Below are 20603 nucleotides of genomic sequence, written 5' to 3' on the forward strand. Positions count from 1 at the left end.
ACTGGTTGGAGGAGTTCTTCTGGGAGATGAACCCTGATGCTGACCATCTCTTAGGTGCCTACTGTCTATCACACTTACTTTATATAGTCCTTATTTTTTAATCTTTTAGGTAGGTGCTATTGATCCCATTTTGTAGATAAGGTAATTAAATGAAGTTAAGATAAACTTTCCTAAGGAAACATTGCTAATAAGTTGTGTGCTAGAATCCCAAGTTAGTTTATATGATTCCAAAGTAGAATCCCTTTGTCCAGTGTCCTAGGAAATTCACTTGACATTTCCATCTGTATCTTACAAGGTTACTGTGAAAATATGATGAAATAAAGTAATTGAAATCTTTAGAAAACTGCAAAGTGCTTTACTGGTGTGAGGTATTATTTCTTTTATGTGTTCTTAGCCACTTACCAGAAATTAGCAGTAAGATCCAAGGCATAAATAAATTGTATTTTTTCTGCTTTATGGATGAGGCAGTTGAGGCCCATAAGGATAAGGAAAGATGCCTACATAGGCAGAAAGTGACAGGGTAGTGTCAGTTTGTAGTCTGATTCTAAAGCCCTAAAGTCCAAAGACTGCCTCCTCATGTTCCTCTCTAGATCTGAGTTTTTACTCTGGCATAGAGGCTGATTTCATCACCCCTGGGCTCATTCTTGTGATGGAACTTCCCAGCCAGTGACTAACACACCCAGTGGGCTAAGAGTAGTTTACTAGTATGGAAAGAGATAATGACATTGATGATAGTATTTGTTTTTAGGACCATATTCATACAGTTACTCATTCAGACTACATGACAGTTGAATATAACAGTTTTTATATGGCTGCCCTTCTCTACTTTATGAATTCAGAAATGGTTATTTTGGTGCATTGGGATTTTGGTGGAGCACCTGCCTCAAGAGAATGCTCTGGGGCGCCTGGGTGGCTCAGGGGGTTAAAGCTTCTGCTTTCGGCTCGGGTCATGATCCCAGGGTCCTGGAATCGAATCCCACGTCGGGCTCTCTGCTCAGCAGGGAGCCTGCTTCCCTCCTCTCTATCTCTGCCTGCCTCTCTGTCTACTTGTGAGCTCTCTCTGGCAAATAAATAAATAAAATCTTAAAAAAAAAAAAAAAGAGAGAGGGAGAGAATGCTCTGTAACAGCTCTACCACATGGCACCATCTCCAGCTTTCCTGTTGAATCATCCCGGCCAGGTGACTACCTTTTTTCTGGACTTATTTATCTTCATTACCTAAGTTTGTTTAAAAAACCCTGACAATGAAGATATTCAGAGAAGCTCTTGTGAGTATAAGTTTATCTCTAAATTTGAGTTCCATATGTGATGTTACCAAAATGATGACTCTAATAAAATCTAAGCCACCATTATTATTTTTCAGTATCATTTGGAGAAACAGATAACGTTCTCCCATACTTTACTTACCTGAGTGGATTGTCTCTGTCCAGAGGAAGAGCTTTGAAAGTAGTTTATGACCTAAATTATATATTTTTTCAATTGGGGATTATGAACTGCTCTTACTTTGCAGATTTGTTGAATAACAGTAATTAACTTTAAAAATGGCTGCATTGGGGACGCTTGGGTGGCTCAGTTGGTTAAGCGTCTGCCTTCAGCTCAGGTCATGATCCCAGGGTCCTGGGATCGGTCCTAAGCATCGGGCTCTCTGCTTAGCGGGGAGCCTGGCTTCCTCTCTCCCTTTGCCCCTCCTCCAGCTTGTTCTCTCTCTCTCTCTCGCTCTTTCTCTCTGTCTCAAATAAATAAATACAATCTTTTAAAAAATGGTTGAATTGGGTAATCTTCTTGGGCACCTGAGTGAAGGACCATGTGAAAATATATTTACATCTACAGAGAAGATACAGATTCAAAACAAAAATCTAAAGTTGGTGTTTTATTTGGGACCTTAAGAAGAATTGTTATTAAATAGAGTAACATCTGTGAATGCTTGAGGGAAAACTGTAACACTGCGGACTCATCTTTGACCCTTCTACTCTCATACTGCATGTACATTCTGTCAGGAAATAGCATCTGCTTTCTCTTCAGATCATACTTAATACTTCTCACCATCTCCATTATTTGTCTGCCATCATCCTCCCAAATCATCACTATCTGTGACCTGGTTTATTTTAATAGCCTACCACCAAAGGCACATAAAGGAAAGTATCTGCAAACATTTTACTAATAAGTGCTTTTCTTCCATAGACACAAGCATTTTAGTATTCTTTTGTACTTTTCATTATTTGTAAAATGTTGAACAACTGTTATGAGTACAGCTTATGCTGTGGGCGACACATGGTATTTCTTATTTGCTACCTTGAGGAAATTATCTTTGGGAAGATAAGATCAACACATATTAGAATTTCCTGATCATATGAATTAAATTGTGAAGCCCACAGAAATAAATTATAAATGCCCAATAAATTTAAAGCATTCCGTATAGGGAAAACCCCTGGAATCTACATGCATTTAGTAGATTAGAGGAGGTTTCATGGAGAAGGACGAAAATGGTCTGTGCCTCAGATGATGCTAAGGAGTTGTAGCAGGGAGGCCAAGTGGTGTTTTTCCAATTGTACTAAGGCAAGAATGAGGCCAGTGTTTTCTGAGAGGAAGTATACCAGTTGGTCTAAAGAATAGGATGCAGTTTTGTTTGAAGGATAGTTGAAGATGAGAGGACAAAGTGGGTTCAGATTATGGGAATCTATTTCATAAGACTTTGGAGACATATTTGGAGATATGACTCATTCTATATGTTGAAAACCCTCAGTTGGAGCTGGAGATTGGGGGATGGACCAGTCAATATTATGGGTAGGAAATCTTAAGTAGAGTTCAGAATGTGAGTATGACGGGTGTAGTTAGGGTGACCAACTGTCCTGGTTTGCCCAGTACTCTTTCAGTTTTAACTGTGAAAGCCCCATGTCCTGGGAAACCCCTCAGTTGCAAGCAAAGCAGATGGCTGGTCATGTTAGGAATAGTTCAGATGGGTGACTGGGATCGAAGGTCCAAACCAGAGTGACGCATTAGTGTGTTAGCAAGAGAACAGAGCGTGACAACCAGAAATCCAGAGTAATTCAGACCTCTGGTAGGCAGACAGTGGAATTGAATTATATTTTGGCCGAGAGCAATTTGGCCAAATGAAATTTAGTCAAAAGCAGCATTGTCATAGCAACTTTATGTGGCATTTGGGTTGAAATAAATTTTGAAAAAAAAAAAAAAAGGACTGTTTTAACCACTGTCTTTCAAGTTTTATATCATGATGAAACAACAACAATAATAATAATAATAGCAGAGCTGCCATTCATGAATGCTTACCATATGCTAAGAACCTTACCCGATTTTACAAATACTCTTTTTTTTTTTTTTTTTAATTTATTTGACAGAGAGAAATCACAACTAGGCAGAGAGGCAGGCAGAGAGAGAGGAGGAAGCAGGCTCCCTGCGGAGCAAAGAGCCCGATGTGGAGCTTGATCCCAGGATCCTGGGATCATGACCTGAGCCGAAGGCAGAGGCTTTAACCCACTGAGCCACCCAGGCGCCCCCAAATATTCTTTTAATTCTTACAACCAACCAGCCTGTGAGATAAGCATTGTTAATTTTCTTCATCTTGCAAATGAAGAAACGGGTGGTTTGAGACTTGAACCCTGGTCAGCCCAAAGCCTGTGCTGTTTAGTCCCTATGAGGTACAACTTCAGGATATTAAGAACCAGGTCTGTTTATTATTTATTGTAATACCTGTTAATTCTAGAAACACTGTAATGTATGGACTAGCGGAAGACTCTGCAAAATACTTAAAATTATCCCTACTTATAAGCTCCATTAATATGTTTGTTTATATCTTTTTCTTTGTGGGAGCACATTGTATGTATGTGTGTGTATACACACATACACACACACATACAACATATATATTTTTTTCCCATCAAAATTACATTTGGTAAATTTTAAAACCAATTGCTAGGTATTTAATTTATTCCAACTTCTGTTGTTGGATATTTAGGCTACTGCAGCTTTTTGATGCTACAAGCAGCTAGCAGTACGAATAATTAGCTGAAAATGATATACAAAAATAAAGCAAAATGAAACAAGACTAAGAAACAAATTCAGAATGATGGGCAGTAATGCAGGAGATGGATAACAATTGTAACACCACTTACTCTGTGTTGTATCCTGGTTACCAACACAATGAAAACCATGGCTGAGCAATATTTGCTTTTGGGGTGCCTGAGTGGCTCAGTTCGTAAAGTGTGGGACTCTTGGTTTGGCTCACGTCATGATCTCAGGTTGTGAGACTGGCTTCCCATCCTGTGGTGCTGTGAGCTCAGTGTAGATTCTGTTTGAAGTTTCTCTCCCCCTCTACTCCTGTTCCTCCCCTTACTTGTGCTCACACACACACTCTCTGTCTCCCTCTAAAATAAATAAAATTTGTTTTTAAAAAAGGAATATTTGCTTTTGAACAGATCATCATGTTGAACAGCCTTCTTTCAGCCAAAGCATTTTTTAAAAGATTTTATTTATTTATTTGAGAGAGAGAGCATGAGCAGGGGGAGGAGCAGAGGAGGAGGGAAAGGGACAAGCAGACTTTGTGCTGAGTGTAAAGCCCTACCTGGGGGCTCAATTCCAGACCTCAGATTGTGACCTGAGGGGAAACCAAGAGTCTGACGCTCAACCGACTGAGCCATCCTGGTGCTCCCAGCTCAAGCATTTTCAGCAAAATCACCAGGACCCCATAACAGGAACCATAAGCAGGACCCCAGACTCCAAGCAGAGTCCAGAAAGGGGCTAAACCCTAACATGTAAATGTAAGGAGTGATTTTCTTATGGAGGGAACTATGTTCAGGGGAATAAGCCACAAACCCAATGACCAGAAATGATGGCTATAAGAAGGAAGTAAATTTCAGGCTCTGAATATTAGAATAGTCATCAAAGCTGAAACACAAGGTCAGAGCCAGGCTAATGACAACAGGGAGTTGATGCTGAGTCCCAGGACTTTGGGTCAACACCTTTTAAATCCTTCTTGCCAATGGACATGGGATTGGGCTTGGGGGTGAGCCTACAGGTGAGGAATATGCCCTAAGAGCTCAAGAGAGCTCCAATGATTAGGAATCTGGCAGGTTCTGGCAATGGAAACTTTTGAAGAAGGAGAACAATATTAATGAAGAGTTGTTATGCAATTAAATTAGTGAAGTGTATGGAAGGAAGCAATCTAAGAGGATACTTCTTAAAATTATTATGGTAGCAAATGAAAGGAAGAGATTCTTGGACTGGATAGTGGTAGGAATTATACATAGAAAGGTATCTATATTTCTATAAAATAAATAGATTGGAATAATACCTATAATGGTAATACCTGTAATGTAATACCTCTTTGTACCATATCTTGGCATACAGACAAGACATGTAGTTGGCCCTTGGTGGCTATAATGCTATTACTTTTATTAAATTGAGGTTTTAACTGGTATATTAATTTTTTAAAATTATGGAGTTCCTAAATAGGCATGCTGTGTCTTATGATTGCAGTTTAAGCGAATGTTATCATGTTTTAAAATTAAAAAACGTTATCTTTTCTTGGTGTTATGAAGGCCATCATAAAATTGATATTAATATTCTGGAGAGATGGTTCAATTAAATTTCTTGTCTATTGATCAGATAAGCACTAAAATTTATGATTGTATTCTGAAATCTTCATTTGTTGCTTTGGGTAACTCTTGGCAAGTGGTTTCCAAACTCTGGAAATTGCCACTTCTGAGTTAATTTTAAAAGAGACTCTCTTTTGTTGAGTGTCTGCCTTGTTTTTTGTTTATTTTTGTTGCACAAAGAGTAACAATTGTATAGAAGTTAATTGTGTTCTTCATTAGAAATAACTTTTTTATAGTTTCTGCAGGTTTGAAATTCAAAAACCTTCCAAGGATGCTCTAAATATTATAGAAACATCTTTTAATTAACTGTAGCTGATGGTTAGATTTGTTCAATAACTCAAACTTTTGCATCAAGCCTTTCTTAACCAGAAATGATGAATATGATAATCATTTCCATTTCTTGCACGGAATTTTCTAATATATATTGTTTTAAAAATTATGCAGATTCTTTTCATTGTAAAAACCAAAACAAAAACACGTAAAACAGTATTGAATATAGACTACTTTTCCTCCCAGCCTCCAGACGATAACCATGTTACAGTTTGGTGAATATTTTCCCCGACTTTTCATGAGGGTTCTGCTTACGTAAAAATGCATACACACACATGCATGTCTTGCACGTTCTTCTCCCTCTCCTCTTCCTTCTCCCAGTCACCTTACCTCTTCTTCCTCCTCTTGTCTCTTCCTCCTTAACAAGAGTGTGGTGATAATGCCAACAGAGGGAAGGCTTTGTTCTTTGTTCTCTCCGTTATTGAATTTCACTCCTTGGTGGAGCTTATTGTCCTTGTCCTTCCCTCCCCTTGCCTACCACCAAGGTTCAACAAATTCAGGCTATGCTTTGCTTCTCTTTATCCTCAGCAGCCAAACTAGGAGCCCTCCCAGAACAAATCCTCAACTATGTAAAAGACAGCAATTCTGGGTGTTTCTCCTGGGGACAGCGAGCTAAGCAGCCCCAGTTCTGGCCTCCCTGGTGATTGGCCGAAGGCCCAGAGGGGCTTTTTATACCAGTTCATTCCAAGTGTGAAGTTTCTCTGGGGTTTCCTTGGGAAGTAGGTTCTTTGTAACATTTTTCTTGTGTCTGTTATGGGTTGAAATTCCTTCTGAGTAGTTAGCTATCATTTCAACCCTGATTTCTAATCTTCTAGAATTTTGAAAAAAAAAAATTGATGTATTGATAGCAGAACTTCCTTTCTTTTCTGCTCTCCTGTCATTTCAGTGGAATATAGGTACACAGGATGATTTAGTCAATTCTTTGAACCTCTCAGGCACCTGGTCTTTTTTCTATTTCTGGTCTAGGTTTTTTGGAAATTCTTTTAGGGTTCATTTGCTGTTCCTCTGGCTTATATTATAAATTGTAATTTTTTTCCTTCCAGTTTTGGATTTAATATTAATCATAATTACATCATTGATAGCACATTGTTCTCTAGGCGCAGAAATGACACCATTACTTAACAAATTTCTTCTTACTGCCTTTACAGACCTCCACAAGGTGTTACTGCATTAGGCAAATTAACAATGTGAAATTCACTTTTAGAAATATAAATAGACTTTCATTTAATATCTATAAATGTCACTGTCTGTAATATATGTTTGTATTTTATTTGCCAGGTGACTGAATGTAGTCAGTTTCCTTTTTTAGTATCTAGATCAGTTGGAGATATAAAAAACGGGCACATGGTACTCAATGTATCTTAAAATGATTTCTTCATTACTATTAGAAACAAATGAGTGGATCAATATTTTAAAAATTATTTGTCATACAACAGCATATTTTTTAATTTTGTCTCAGGAAGGAGAAAACATTTTCTATTTGGCAATTGAAGATATAGAAACAGATACAGAGCTGCTGATCGGCTACCTGGACAGTGACATGGAGGCCGATGAGGAAGAACAGCAAATTATGACAATGATCAAAGAAGGGGAAGTTAAAAATTCTAAAGGACAATCAACAGCTGGCAGAAAAGGTATTGCCTCTAACTGGTGATCTGAGAGAATGGAAGTTGTAGGAGAAATACGGTTTGAACTGTGGGTGAATTATAGTTGCATTATCATAGGGTGTTGTCAAAATAGTTGTGGTTAGAACTACTCGCAGAGGATATCCGGCTGTAAGCCCGTCTTTCTTCCAGCAGGAGGAGAATGCAGGGCGTGGGTGATAGATGTACCCTATAGGACTGCTAAGGTCAGTGCCAGCTCCTGGCTCTCACTGCTCTCCCTGGTACATCCGGGGTGGCGAGTAATGAGGAATTTTGTACTCCAGCCCTGAATCTGCCACTAGTCAGCCTTGTAACTGAGCACGTCACTAATTCTTGGAGACGTTACGTTCTGGTCTGCACACAGGGAAGGGCGAGTGCAGAGGTGTCCAGAGGGCACTGCTAGATGGACCCTCTGGGATTATTCCTTGGCCTCCCTCTTGTTAGAGATTCTTGGAGAATCTGGAGCTTTTGGAAATCTCTTTCTGTTCTGACTATGGAGGCCCGCAGAACGGTTAGGTTGTTTCAACTGGGTAACCAGAAACTGTGTGGACTGTAGGTCTGACCCGCTTCAATCAGGCCTGCAATCCAGGGATGTCGCTTGTTTGCCATCTGCTGGGGAATAATCGATTATTATTGGGACTTGTTTCTGTTACATTGTGTTTTATTCCTGCTGGGGTTTGAAAGAAATATGAATGATGTTATAGGTATTCACATTTTGTAATGGGCTGAAATTTACTAGAGGCTATTTTTCCATTTTGTATAGCAAAGCCATTTCAGAAGTGACACTAGTTTCTTTAGTCACCATGGTTGTAGTGTCTTTCCTATGAATTTCCTATTCGAACTGTATGTTACTGGCTGAGAAAGTATAAGGATTCCCAGCATTGCCAGCCTCTGCTTGTGTTTTTTTATTTTAGTTGGATTATTTAAGGGGAAGATGAGGACAGGCTTTCTGTTCTATCTTTCAAATATGCATTTTGCTGTTTTGCATTTCAGACTTTGGGTGATGGTGACTATTTCTTATTATTCTGTGTTTTCTTTTTGAGGGGTAGTTATTTATTTATGTGAATTACAATATTACTATCTATTCCCTATGATACTTTTAGTATTTACTTTTTTAATGTCATACCCCCGGGCATGTTATTATTGTGTCCACTATTTTAGCTTAAAAATGAGTTTCCTGCTTATTTATTATCATCCTGATTTTTCTTCAGTTAACAAATACCAAATTCCATTACTTTTGTAAAAATAATCAACAGAAATTTAAAGAGACTTAAAATGTATGAATCAGGTACTTACATTATTAATATTATTGCTATTTTTATTTTAGAAATTAGTTTTTATTAATAAAAGCAACTCCCCTAGTAAAAACCCAGAACATAGAACAACAAACCCACAACACAAAAGAAACAAATAATCCACTCAAATGTCAATCCATGGAGAGTTTAGTTAAATAATATGGTACGCTATTTTTTTTTAATTGAGAAAATGTTGAATGGAAAAAAAAGAGCAACAGACGAAATTGCATAAAAAGTATGATCATAAATGTAATTATCAGACTGTGTGGAAGATATGAATGGACAAAAGACAAATCAGACTTGAGAATATATTAAGTGGCTTTCTCTTCCTTATGGGATTCTTGGTCATTTTTATTTTCTTCACATTTTCTAAATTTTCTAAATCTCATTTTATTTAATACAATTTTAGTACAGAAAAAAATCTGTAATGTAAATAGTGTACTTTAAGAAATTTGGGTGGATATGTGATGGTCCATAGGGACTGACAAGCCAGAGACGCAGTGGAGCCTCACTACACCTACCATAATGAGTGCTGTTTTTATGACCTTGGTTTTTTTCACATGTATGTGAGATTCCCCTTGGTGATTCCACATAGTTTGCCTTGGTTGGATTTTTTTCTCCTTGTGCACTCAGTGAACTCAAGATGACCTGTCTCATGGAAGGTTTTTGCTTTCTCATTCAGTGTTTGTAATATCTCTTTGATGTGAAAAGTGAACATTATAGGGTAAATTAACAATTGATTTTGATTTTGTATTAGTTTGCTAGAACAAGAGAAAGGAATTAAATGGTAATGTATTTTTCTCTAGTAACACTTCCTATTATTTTTCATGGACAATATTATTAATACTCATAGAGATAAGCATTTATTATTCTGATACTGTTAAACACAATTTTGATTTTAAAATGAAGCTAAAATTGAGCAATTCTTGTCTCTTAATTTTTGTCTTATAAATCTGTTTCCTTGTCAATGTACAGATTGCCTTGGCCGTAAAGAGGACTATGCTTGTCCCCAGTGTGACTCGAGTTTTACCAGCGAGGAAATTCTTGCTGAGCATCTTCAGACATTGCACCAGAAACCTACCGAGGAGAAAGAATTTAAGTGCAAGAACTGTGGGAAGAAATTCCCAGTTAAGCAGGCTTTGCAAAGACAGTGCGTATAGCAAAGAATATAAAAATTATAAGCTCATACTTCTTTAACTATTCCATTTGATTTGTTTTACAGTTTCTAACTTGTGCATGTGCGTGTGTGTGTGCATGTGAGAAAGAGATAGGGAGGGAGGAAGATAGTAAACATTCTATGTTGTCATTGTTAACTTATCTTAGTATAATATGTTGATTTTGAAACATTCTGATTATGAACTTCAACGAGTGAGCATTGTTTATGTTAATAAGTCTTTGTCCATTTAATTACTTGCCATTAAATATCAAGCTCATTGGTTTACTAAGCTGAAATTCAGTTATGCATAATTTAGTTAGTGCTCTGAGGTTACAGATCAAGTTTCAGTTGTCTACGTTTGATCTTCTCAGAATCAGTAAAAGAAAAGTTTAAGAAATGGAGAGAGTTCAGGAGTATCAAGGAAATGGACATTTTGGAAAAGAAGCACTGTTTATTTCATGACAACTTAAGAGGAACAATTTAAAGATGAATAGGTATAGGATATGACATTAAGGTGCATTAAATGATCCCACACATTGCTCTGCATCCTTTATTATTTTGACTTTATATTAATAGCATATTGTCTTTTTACTTAAATATTTTACACATTAAAAGTGAAAGGTAGATACATGTATTTTTATTTTAAGAAAGTCATTTTGTATATGAGCAAGAAATCTTTAATAGAGACTTACTATTTCATTTTTTATTCATTAAAGTAAAATTCTGAAGCATGCTATATTTTATATTAAGATAATTTTCACATATTATATGCATCCACGTTGCTTATGAAATTTGCGATGAAGAATTTCTGCTCAAAACTTAAAAGAACTTTTATAGTAGCAATAGATTAAACATTTGGAAATTCTGTTATAGGCTTTTGAAAAAAAAAAAAAAAGTATGGGCTATATACTTTTTAGTGAATAGACTTTAAAACTGTAGTCCGGTCAGCTTTTATTGAATCTATACCAAATATACTTTTGCTGAGCTGGGTCTTACAGTTAAATGAGGTACTGATGAAAATTTTATAGGGCAAAAGACGGAATGAAAACAGAGATCACAAATATGATTTTGTTTAAAGTAGAGAGCTTTTCTTAAGTTTTTGTCTTACATTTCCAGTTTTTATTTATTTATTTTTTTGTTTGTTTCTTTTTTTTTCCCTGTCTTCCATCAGTGTTCTTCAGTGCACGGCGAAAAGCAGTCTGAAGGATTCTTCACGAAGTTTTCAGTGCTCCGTTTGCAGTTCTTCCTTCAGTTCAGCATCGAGGTTTTGTGTCTTGAGTTCTCAGATGGCTGTTACTTAATTGTGGGTCATGTTTAGCGTGCATGCTTTCCGTGCTTTGTAGTGACTTAGTATCACGACTTGCAGTGGGAGTTTAGGTGTTTCCTTTTTATCTGCCCAGGTAGTGCATGAAATGACCCAGAAACTCTGCTAGAGAGCTCGCGTTGCAAAAGTTTGGCCACGATGTGAGAATTAGTTAAGTATAGCTTCACCATCTCTTCTCCCTTTTCCCCTTGCCTGGTTGTCTTGCAGTTTTGAGCAGCACCAGGAGACTTGCCGGGGAGATGCCCGGTTTGTGTGCAAGGCCGACAGCTGTGGGAAGAGGCTGAAGAGCAGGGATGCTCTCCGAAGACACCAGGAAAATGTCCATGCTGGTGAGAAGTCCCTGCAGGGTCGTTCTTAAAGGGGCCTTCTCTCCCCAGGCTGCAGTGATCTGTTTTTAATTCTTGTTCTCAAGGAGAGAGCTTGCTTTTCCATCGGACTCACACAGATGTGGAGCTCTGGCAGGGGACTTTTTTCTTTAACTGAACACGGTTTCTTGTTCAAGTTGATTTCGGCAGTATTTGTCATTTTTCCTATGTCTAAAGTAACCATAGCTGGAAACATAAGCTAGAACCTACTGGAGCTTGGTAGGCAGGTGTATTAAGAATTAATATTTTTAAGTAACAATTTACAGGTGAAATACAAATTTCTCTTTATGGAAACATATTTTAAAACTATTGCGTAATGCTCTCATGCCTCAATATTTTTACAGTAAAATTCCATTTTTTAAATTTATATTTCTTCTATATTGGAGAAAATTACTGCATTTTGACATGGGAATTGAACGTATTTGGATTATTAAAGCAGATACTATTTGAATGCCTTCTAATGGGCAGCTAAACAATAAAACAAAGACAACATTTGACTGTCACTTAGATTGTATCTGTTTAGCACATGGTAAATGTGTTTTGGCTCAGGGACCAAATCTATGGCACCGAGTTGAACAGATGGCTGTATTGTCAGAGTTAACTTTTCTCTTCCTCGGTGTCTTTTCCTTAAAGGAGGCCGACCTCGTGGAACTCCTCATATCCGTCTGTACCTATGCTTTCCTCATGTGTTTACATTTGCCCCTGGCTTCTGGGAAATGTGTGGAAAGATGTCTTTCTGGATATGGGGAAAGTGAATTTCTCTTCTCCTGTCTTGTTTATTCTCACATGCGTGAGAACAGGATAATCAGTACTCAGCCTCCATATCCTCTGTTCATTGTCCAAAAAGTATCTCCTTTAATGTTAAGGTTATATAGAAGCGAGTATGAGTGTGACTACTGGCTCCCACTTGGCATCCCTAGGTGGGCCTCGTACTATGTCTGAGCTCTGTATGGAAGTTCTAAGTGGTAGAAAGGATGGCTTGCAAAATACAGCTTCAGGATGCACTCAGTAGGACTTTACAGTGTTCTGACTTCTTTTTTTCCTTTTGAAGAATATACGGGTGATTTAGGGAAGTGGCATTTTCCTGAATTCATTATACTTGGGCCTTCCCTGTGCTTACAAAAGGCAGGCATAACTTTTTGATAGACCTGTCTTCATAAATTTTTTTTTAAGCTGTTATGTTTAAAATGCTGTTCTTAATTTTCTCCATCCTTGTCTGCAATGTATTATAACAAATCTTTCATGTCATTTTTAAAGTTAACTTTGCTGAACTAAGTAAAAAACCAGATGCATACTGAAACTCTGGAAACTTGCATTCTTGTCATTGGGCATGTGGTCTTCAGGCTGTGCAATAAGAATAATTTCTTTGAGGCTTCTTGTAATTGGCCTTGAATATTATAATATTACTGATTCTGGAAATTCATGTTGACTTCATAGGAAATAATTTATAAGAGGAATTTTTTTTATATTTCTATGTTGTGGAAACATCCAGAATATGGAACATACTATTTTTTTTTAAAGATTTTATTTATTTATTTGACAGAGAGAGATCACAAGTAGACAGAGAGGCAGGCAGAGAGAGAGAGAGGGAAGCAGGCCCCCTGCTGAGCAGAGAGCCCGATGCGGGACTCGATCCCAGGACCCTGAGATCATGACCCGAGCCGAAGGCAGTGGCTTAACCCACTGAGCCACCCAGGCGCCCCGGAACATACTATTATTAATCAGAGGTTACTATATGTATCTTTTGTTGGGATCAGTACATAACAGGTCTCTCATTCATAGCCCCTCTTTTGCTTCTCCCCTTTCTTCGGTGTGATACACAAACATTTGGAGGAAGAATATTCCACATTCAGAATAGCAAAGCAAAGCAGTGTTCACACACATGATTGTAGAATGCCTGGCAGCATACCTAACCCATATTGTACTGAAACTCACAGTACTTAGATGACTATGTATTCAGTACGGTTGTATTAATTTCTCATACATCTTCTACCGTCATAAATAATGTGTTCCTGAATGTTTTTGAAAGTTGAATCTGAAAATCAAAAATCAGACTTACCTGAATGTAGCAAAACTAAAATAGCATAAAGTGTAGTTACGGTTTTGTAAATGCTCTTGTCCTTCAACCGAGGGAAGCTGGTAGAGTGGTGAGGACCTTCAAGATACCCAAGAGGAAACAGGAAACATAGAAAGGCTGGACTTCCTTAACCCACTTCCATTTTTTTCTTCTGTTTGGGTTCTGTGGATACTAAAACCAAGAGGTTTTGTATTTATGGGAGATAACATTTGTCTGTACTCACAGGCAAATTGTCATAAGCTTTAAAAAAAAATTTTTTTTTCTCAAAAGAACTGGGATTTTAGTCCTAGGATGAAGAATAGAAGACATGAGGAGGAAAGGAAAGGTTGCAGGGTAGGAATGAGGGTATGGTATTTGCCTGCAGTAGCTGGAGGGACTGTGACAGGAAGATGAAAGTGAAGTAAGAGGTATGGTTGGGGATGTCTCACTTCTTTTTCCCTTCTCTCCCAGCCTCTGACCTACCTGTTTGGAAAGGATAGGATCTAGTCTCAAGGGGCAGCTGGTTTGAGGGATAAGATAGAGCAATAAAAGATTATGGATTGAAGGAGGGAAATGCCAGCTAGTAGGAGCTGGAAAAGAAGGAATATTCTTTCTCAGTTGACCTGCATGTATTCAGTCCATATGTACAGAGAATACTGATTTTGTTTTTGAGAATTTTCTCCCTCAGCAGCCAAATTACTTGTCAATCACTAAGAAAAATTTTCTTGGCTATAATATTCAGCATGCTAAAAATAGTGCTATTATTTTTGAAATAAGTAACTTGAAAGATAAGACCAAAATTCATATTTTTCTTTTTCTAAAAGTGTTTTTCTTTCATAAGCACAGTTGGATGATAAAATCATTCCGTAAAACTTAAAAAAAATTTTTTTTTTCCAAAATAATAGATAAATGGGGGGAGGAGATAGAGTTGCCATTGAGGCACGAATAGCCTCGGATTTTTCATTGTTGGGGCCAGGTGATGGATACATAGTAGTTCCTCATATTATTTTTTACTTTTGTACATTCAAAATTAATTAAACATTAAAAAAAACCCACTCCAGTTATTTGTGGTAGTGCAGATGGTACTATTATTACATCATATTTGAAAAAATGTTTTATTGAGTCTTCATTCCTATAACCACTGTGAAATTTGAAATATGAAATGAACTACTATAATCACTATGTAGGAAGACAAAATTGGGCTTGTTTTGATTTGTATATTAATATGAATGCCAGTATAATGTTTTATTGTACTTGATTTTATTTTCTGGTTTTTAATATTAATATGAGAAAGTGTATGTTCATAGATTTTGCAGGAATCTAGTGCTGGAAACAATAATCTATGAATTCCATCTTAAAAAATCCATATGATTAAATGAAATATTCTGTTAAAATTTAAAGCAAGTAGCAAAATCAATTTATGAGTTAATAAATCTCCTAAGTTTTCTTATAAACACATTTGATTAATTTCAAGTACAATTTTCCATATAAGTATGCTTTTAAAAATTTTACATTAGTTTATAAAAACGGAAAGGTGAAAGACTATTTTATTTATGTAGAAAGTGGTATATCATGCTGAATATTTTTCAAATTTAAAAAGAAAGGGATTAAAATGCAGTTTAATGGATGTAACTATAACACTGAAAGTTTTGAAATTCTAAGTTAAGAAGATGAAATACCTGTTTAGAAATTATGTATCACCTAGAAACATTGTATCTGATGCTCCTTCTAATTTTCTCATTTAAATCATGACGGCAGGGCGCCTGGGTGGCTCAGTGGGTTAAGCCGCTGCCTTCAGCTTAGGTCATGATCTTGGGGTCCTGGGATCGAGTCCCGCATCGGGCTCTCTGCTCAGCAGGGGCCTGCTTCTCTCTCTCTCTCTCTGCCTGCCTCTACTTGTGATCTCTCTCTGTCAAATAAATAAAATTAAAAAAATAAATAAATAAATAAAAAATAAATCATGACGGCATTTTATTTTCATTTTAGGAGATCCTAAGAAAAAGCTCGTGTGTTCAGTGTGCAATAAAAAGTGTTCTTCGGCATCAAGTCTGCAGGAACATAGAAAGGTCAGTAAGATAAAGATTAATGCTCATCAGAAGATAAGATCTTTTGGTCATTTATAGTGTCTGCCATGAAAACTTTTAGTTGATTTTTTATACTTATAGAGACAGAGCTTTGTCATTAACTTATATACTAACATATTCTAAAATGCAAGGCCAATAATGCAGAAAAGTAAGCTCTTGCAAAAATAAATTTTGAGTTGTTTATCACTCATAATCAGTAGAAATATTTCTCCAGTGCAAAGTGTGACGTCTAGTTGAGCCTGTCACTGCAACACCTCATCCTAGTTTCAAGCCTTGTCAGTTGCTGTTTGCTCAGGAAATACCATATATTTGATGAAAACGTATAGTTTTGTGCATTTACAATATGCATTGTAATAGCACTTAGCTATTAGAATGGGTGCATATTATGGTGAAATCTGGCAAAACAAAAACAAGAGCTCCATTGTTTTGAAGAACTAAAAATAATGTACAAGTATGTCAGAGGGTTGTTAGCAGGATCGAATGGTTATATTTGCAGAAAATAAATTTAATATATTTTGTAATAAGCATAAAACTTATTAAGTTATTCTTTTTATGTGGAAATTTAACCTGAAAAATACACTGTAGTTATTAACCCTAACAACAGTAGCCCTCATTAATAGAATTTACAATAGAACTAAAGTAGAATTGCAGTTTTTGTTTTTATTATAGCAAAGTCTAGAAAAATTAATATTATATCATATTTTCTTATATTGTAATAATAAAGACATGATTATTTTATAATTTCACATATTGTTTTGTCAGAATATCTAAGAACATATAATATTTTCTTTTAGTGATTTAATATCGAAGAAGAGATGGTACTAGTGAATATAAAATTTTACTTTTCTTGTGGTTTACAAAATTAATTTATCTTTTTATTTGTATATTGCTGTATTCCAAAGTAATCTGACAGACATAAAAGTTCATATGATATTCAATCTGATAGCTCTAACCATGTGCTATGGATTAATCTACAAACATGTGAGATAATTAGATCGAAAAGATGTCTGAGGTTATATTTTATATGTTGGGCAATTGTGATCCTCAGGGAGAAATAATGCAACAAGCAGTGGACTGAGACTGAGGACAGTGGGTGTCATCTTCTGTCCCTAATACTCCGTGTACATTGGGTCTCTGTTCTCTCTTTTATTAAATGTGACTTGGAACTTTTTTTTTCTCTGAGTGCCATGAAACTTTTTTTTTCTTTTCAGTTTCCAAATGGTGTTCTTATGGGATTGTTTAGAAATTATAGAACATTTGAAGAATTTGTACATAATTCTTGTGCACGGACCATGCTTATCTTCACTATATCATTCCAGTTTTAGTATTTGTACTGCTCACTTCACCGGTATGGCTTCTGAAGAAGAAACTGGTCTGAGACAAAAAGATTAAATCCAATTGAATAGATATTTTCTAAATATCTTTGTACTTGTACGTATTTCTGGTCTCTTTAAAAGTGTAAGATATTTCGCCAAATTAAAGATTTTGCCCAATAGAATGTTTCAGCAAAGTTGATTGTAGGGCATATTTGTGAGAAATGTTCTACTTTCCGTTTATTTTTTTCATAATATAAGAATCTTTTCCCCAAGGAATATTTTGGCAGATCTAAATACTACCTGGTGGTGGTAGAACACAGCACCCAAGTTATCTCTGCAAAATGCTATTAACTTATTAGGTGAATGTGGCACTTCTTTCAATCTAGCATGGCTCCTTTAATTTAGCCTTTCAGAATTCATAGGCAGCTTTTACTGACTACCATTTTTGACTCTTAACAGCTGGTATGTTCAATGTCTAATAGAGTTTGGTTGCAGTATTTTCCCTTGCCAGTAGAGGGTGCTTTATGAATATGCCAAATTACATCATAATCTAGCCTGGTATCTTAATTACTGTATACTATCCTGTGTTACAGTTAGACATACTATGATCCTTCTTGAAAATTATCTAACTAGGGACTTCATGTTGTAAGTTATTACCCACCATATCAATTAGTAAGCTGGAGATTTTTTTTTTTTTTTGTGCTTTATTTAGCATTAGGCATAAATAAATGGTGTTATTACCTGTCATTTTCACTTGAAATCTAATTGTTTTATTTAGCTTTTGGGGATTTTTAAACATAGCTTGGACCTGAATTTTCCACTGTAAGTAAGATAGTCAATACAAAAATGCTTTCCTATACAGTGAAAATTCTATTTTGTAATTATGGAAAATCAGTTCAATTGAACCTTTAAAAATACTTTATGTTTCAGGAGCCACTAGAGTTAAGAAGTGAACAAGTATGGGTACTATGCTGCAGTATTTTATTTAACAGTTAACATTTTATATATGGATGAACAAATTTAAAAATTTAGTATATTAATATAAATGTCATATTAAAATGAAAATAAACTAAATATGTTTTTATTTATGTGTGGTTTAGAAGGCACATCATCTTTTTTAAGGGTATATTGTTATTATAAAAGGCACATATTACAGAAACAAAGAGTTTAAGCATAAGAATCTCTTCATACTGTCTTTAAATAGACATTACCCATAATATCATTGCTCCTTAAACATAGTTGTTCAACCAAAGCCATGGTGAGGGTCTTTGATGATTGAAGAGGCTGTCTTTAAAATGGCTCAGCCTGAAAGTTTTTCTTCTGTACTGCATAATTCTTGCTTTCTGAGTGTGTACAGAGCCCACATTGTTTTCTGAGAAATCCTAGAACTCTCTGGACTCCATATATTCACTGATTGAGATGAGATGGCACTGTATGTAAGTGGGGATGTAAGTTGGACTCCAGTGGAATGACATCGTTCTGCCTCTGCCTTGTTTATCTACCTTTTCTCTGCTCTTCCCAGATGAGTTAACTGACTCACCAAGAGTCAGGGCTGACAGAAGCAGGAGGTGGGTAGGCAGTCTCAGACCTGCCGTGTGATTGGGCACAGAATTAAGTCACAGACTGCAGAACTGGGATCTATTAACTTTGCCCTAGCTTTTGTTTCTCTGCATTATCCTTTCTTTTCACTATCTCTGTCTTGAGTTCTTCCATGGCCACTTAGATCAAGGGAGCCATTCACTAGAATACAACCCAAGCCTCCCCTCATGACTCACTGCTGTGCCAGTTCATGGTCCTCTGCCTTGACTTCTCTGTAGTGGCCCTGCTTATTCTGCAGGGATAAGCTTTCTGTGGAAGGGCCTTTGCTTCTCTGGTGTTTAGTGTTGTGAGCTCTACCTTTCATGAGGTTGAAACAAGAACACTATTTTTGAATCTTTGGCAAAACAAGTGATGCTTTTGTTTATAGGGGCGGTTGATATTTCTCATACAAGACTTCTTGCAATACATTCCTTTTAGAACTTCGTGCATTGTTTCTGACCATAAACTGGGCTTCTACTTTTTCATACCACCTATATGATTTCTCTGATGTAGTGTCTGGGAGGGAAAGAACTAAATTTAATATCCAGTTATAATAATTATTTAGCCAGTTGTTTGCTAAGGTTATGCTCCTCCTCTTCTTACTCATTATGGTTTTTGAGCTTTTCTTTTTTTTTTTTAAAGACTTTATTTATTTATTTGAGAAAGAGAGTGAGAGAGAACATGAGAGGGGAGAAGGTCAGAGGGAGAAGCAGACTCCCCGCAGAGCTGGGAACCCTCTGTGGGACTCGATCCCGGAACTCCAGGATCATGACCTGAGCCGAAGGCAGTGGCCTAACAGTTAATGGATATTAGATATAACTTCTTACAGAGTGTAGGAATGTAATATTCACTAAATGGGTCAGCTATTTAACATATTTAAATAGTGTGCTGCAATCTTGTATTTTCTTTCCTTTTTTAAAAATTTTATTTATTTATTTGAGAGAAAGAGAGAGAGGGTAGGGTGGGAGAGTGAGAGGGAGAAACAGACTCCCGACTGAACTGGGAGCCCAATGCAAGGATGGATCCCAGGACGGATCAGTGACCTGAGCTGAAGGCCGACACTTAACCAACTGAGCCATCCAGGCACCTCTCCAATCTTGTATTTTCTTTTAATGATATGTTTTTACTTGGTAACATATTCATTGCATTTTCAATTTATATAAGACACTGTGAACAAATTAGGGCTGAATTATAATACATTGATACTACAGTAGCAGCTATCCACATGTTTATACTTTTGCTCTAATTTATTTGGCTTTGACAGTTGACTTAACTGTCCACTTAACCTTTTGCAGATTCATGAAGTATTTGATTGTCAAGAATGTATGAAGAAATTTATTTCAGCTAATCAGCTAAAACGTCACATGATCACTCATTCAGGTAAAATATATATTTTCCATTCAAACTGAAATCACTGTGAAAGATTCACTTTGTCATTTTCAGGAGCTCTGAGAGTAGTAATCAGGAAACCTGGCTCTTAGTGCTAGATTGGTCATTAACTAGTCATGTGATTTTGAACAAGTTACTTAGCCTCTCTAGACCTGTTTATTTATAAAGCCAAGGTGTTTGGACTAAATGATACACAAAATCTTCAGAGTCACCATTTAATTTTTAATCTACTCCTGTTTGAACCATAGATTCTGTTCTTTATCTGTTAAAGGTATCCTACCTTTCAGATTTGCTGTGAAGATTAAATGAGATCATCATGTATTGTACTAGTGTAGTGTCCAAATTTTAGGAGGAATTCAGCAATTATGGTTTCTACCTTTCTACATACTTTTATATTCTAACTTAGGTGCTGATAAATGTTAATGAGAGATTTATAAATGCATTTTGAGGATATGT

General features: G+C 36.4%; 1 protein-coding gene and 1 non-coding gene across 3 annotated transcripts in view; one reads left to right on the forward strand and one right to left on the reverse strand.

Annotated features, from left to right (window-relative positions):
* PRDM5 (PR/SET domain 5) overlaps nt 1-20603 on the forward strand; it is a 223695-nt gene that overhangs the window by 92728 nt on the left and 110364 nt on the right. For both annotated transcript variants that reach the window (XM_045998068.1, XM_045998069.1), the window contains exons 4-9: nt 7401-7575; nt 9855-10029; nt 11207-11299; nt 11567-11688; nt 15767-15846; nt 20054-20138. In XM_045998068.1, coding sequence (XP_045854024.1) covers nt 7401-7575; nt 9855-10029; nt 11207-11299; nt 11567-11688; nt 15767-15846; nt 20054-20138 — 730 coding nt within the window. The remainder of the gene's footprint in view (nt 1-7400; nt 7576-9854; nt 10030-11206; nt 11300-11566; nt 11689-15766; nt 15847-20053; nt 20139-20603) is intronic.
* Nucleotides 17107-17210, reverse strand: LOC123937810. Its single transcript, XR_006817596.1, has one exon. It is a non-coding gene; the product is annotated as a U6 spliceosomal RNA (small nuclear RNA).

Source organism: Meles meles, chromosome 2 (assembly GCF_922984935.1).
Source record: "Meles meles chromosome 2, mMelMel3.1 paternal haplotype, whole genome shotgun sequence".
In the NCBI taxonomy this organism is placed as follows: domain Eukaryota; kingdom Metazoa; phylum Chordata; class Mammalia; order Carnivora; family Mustelidae; genus Meles; species Meles meles.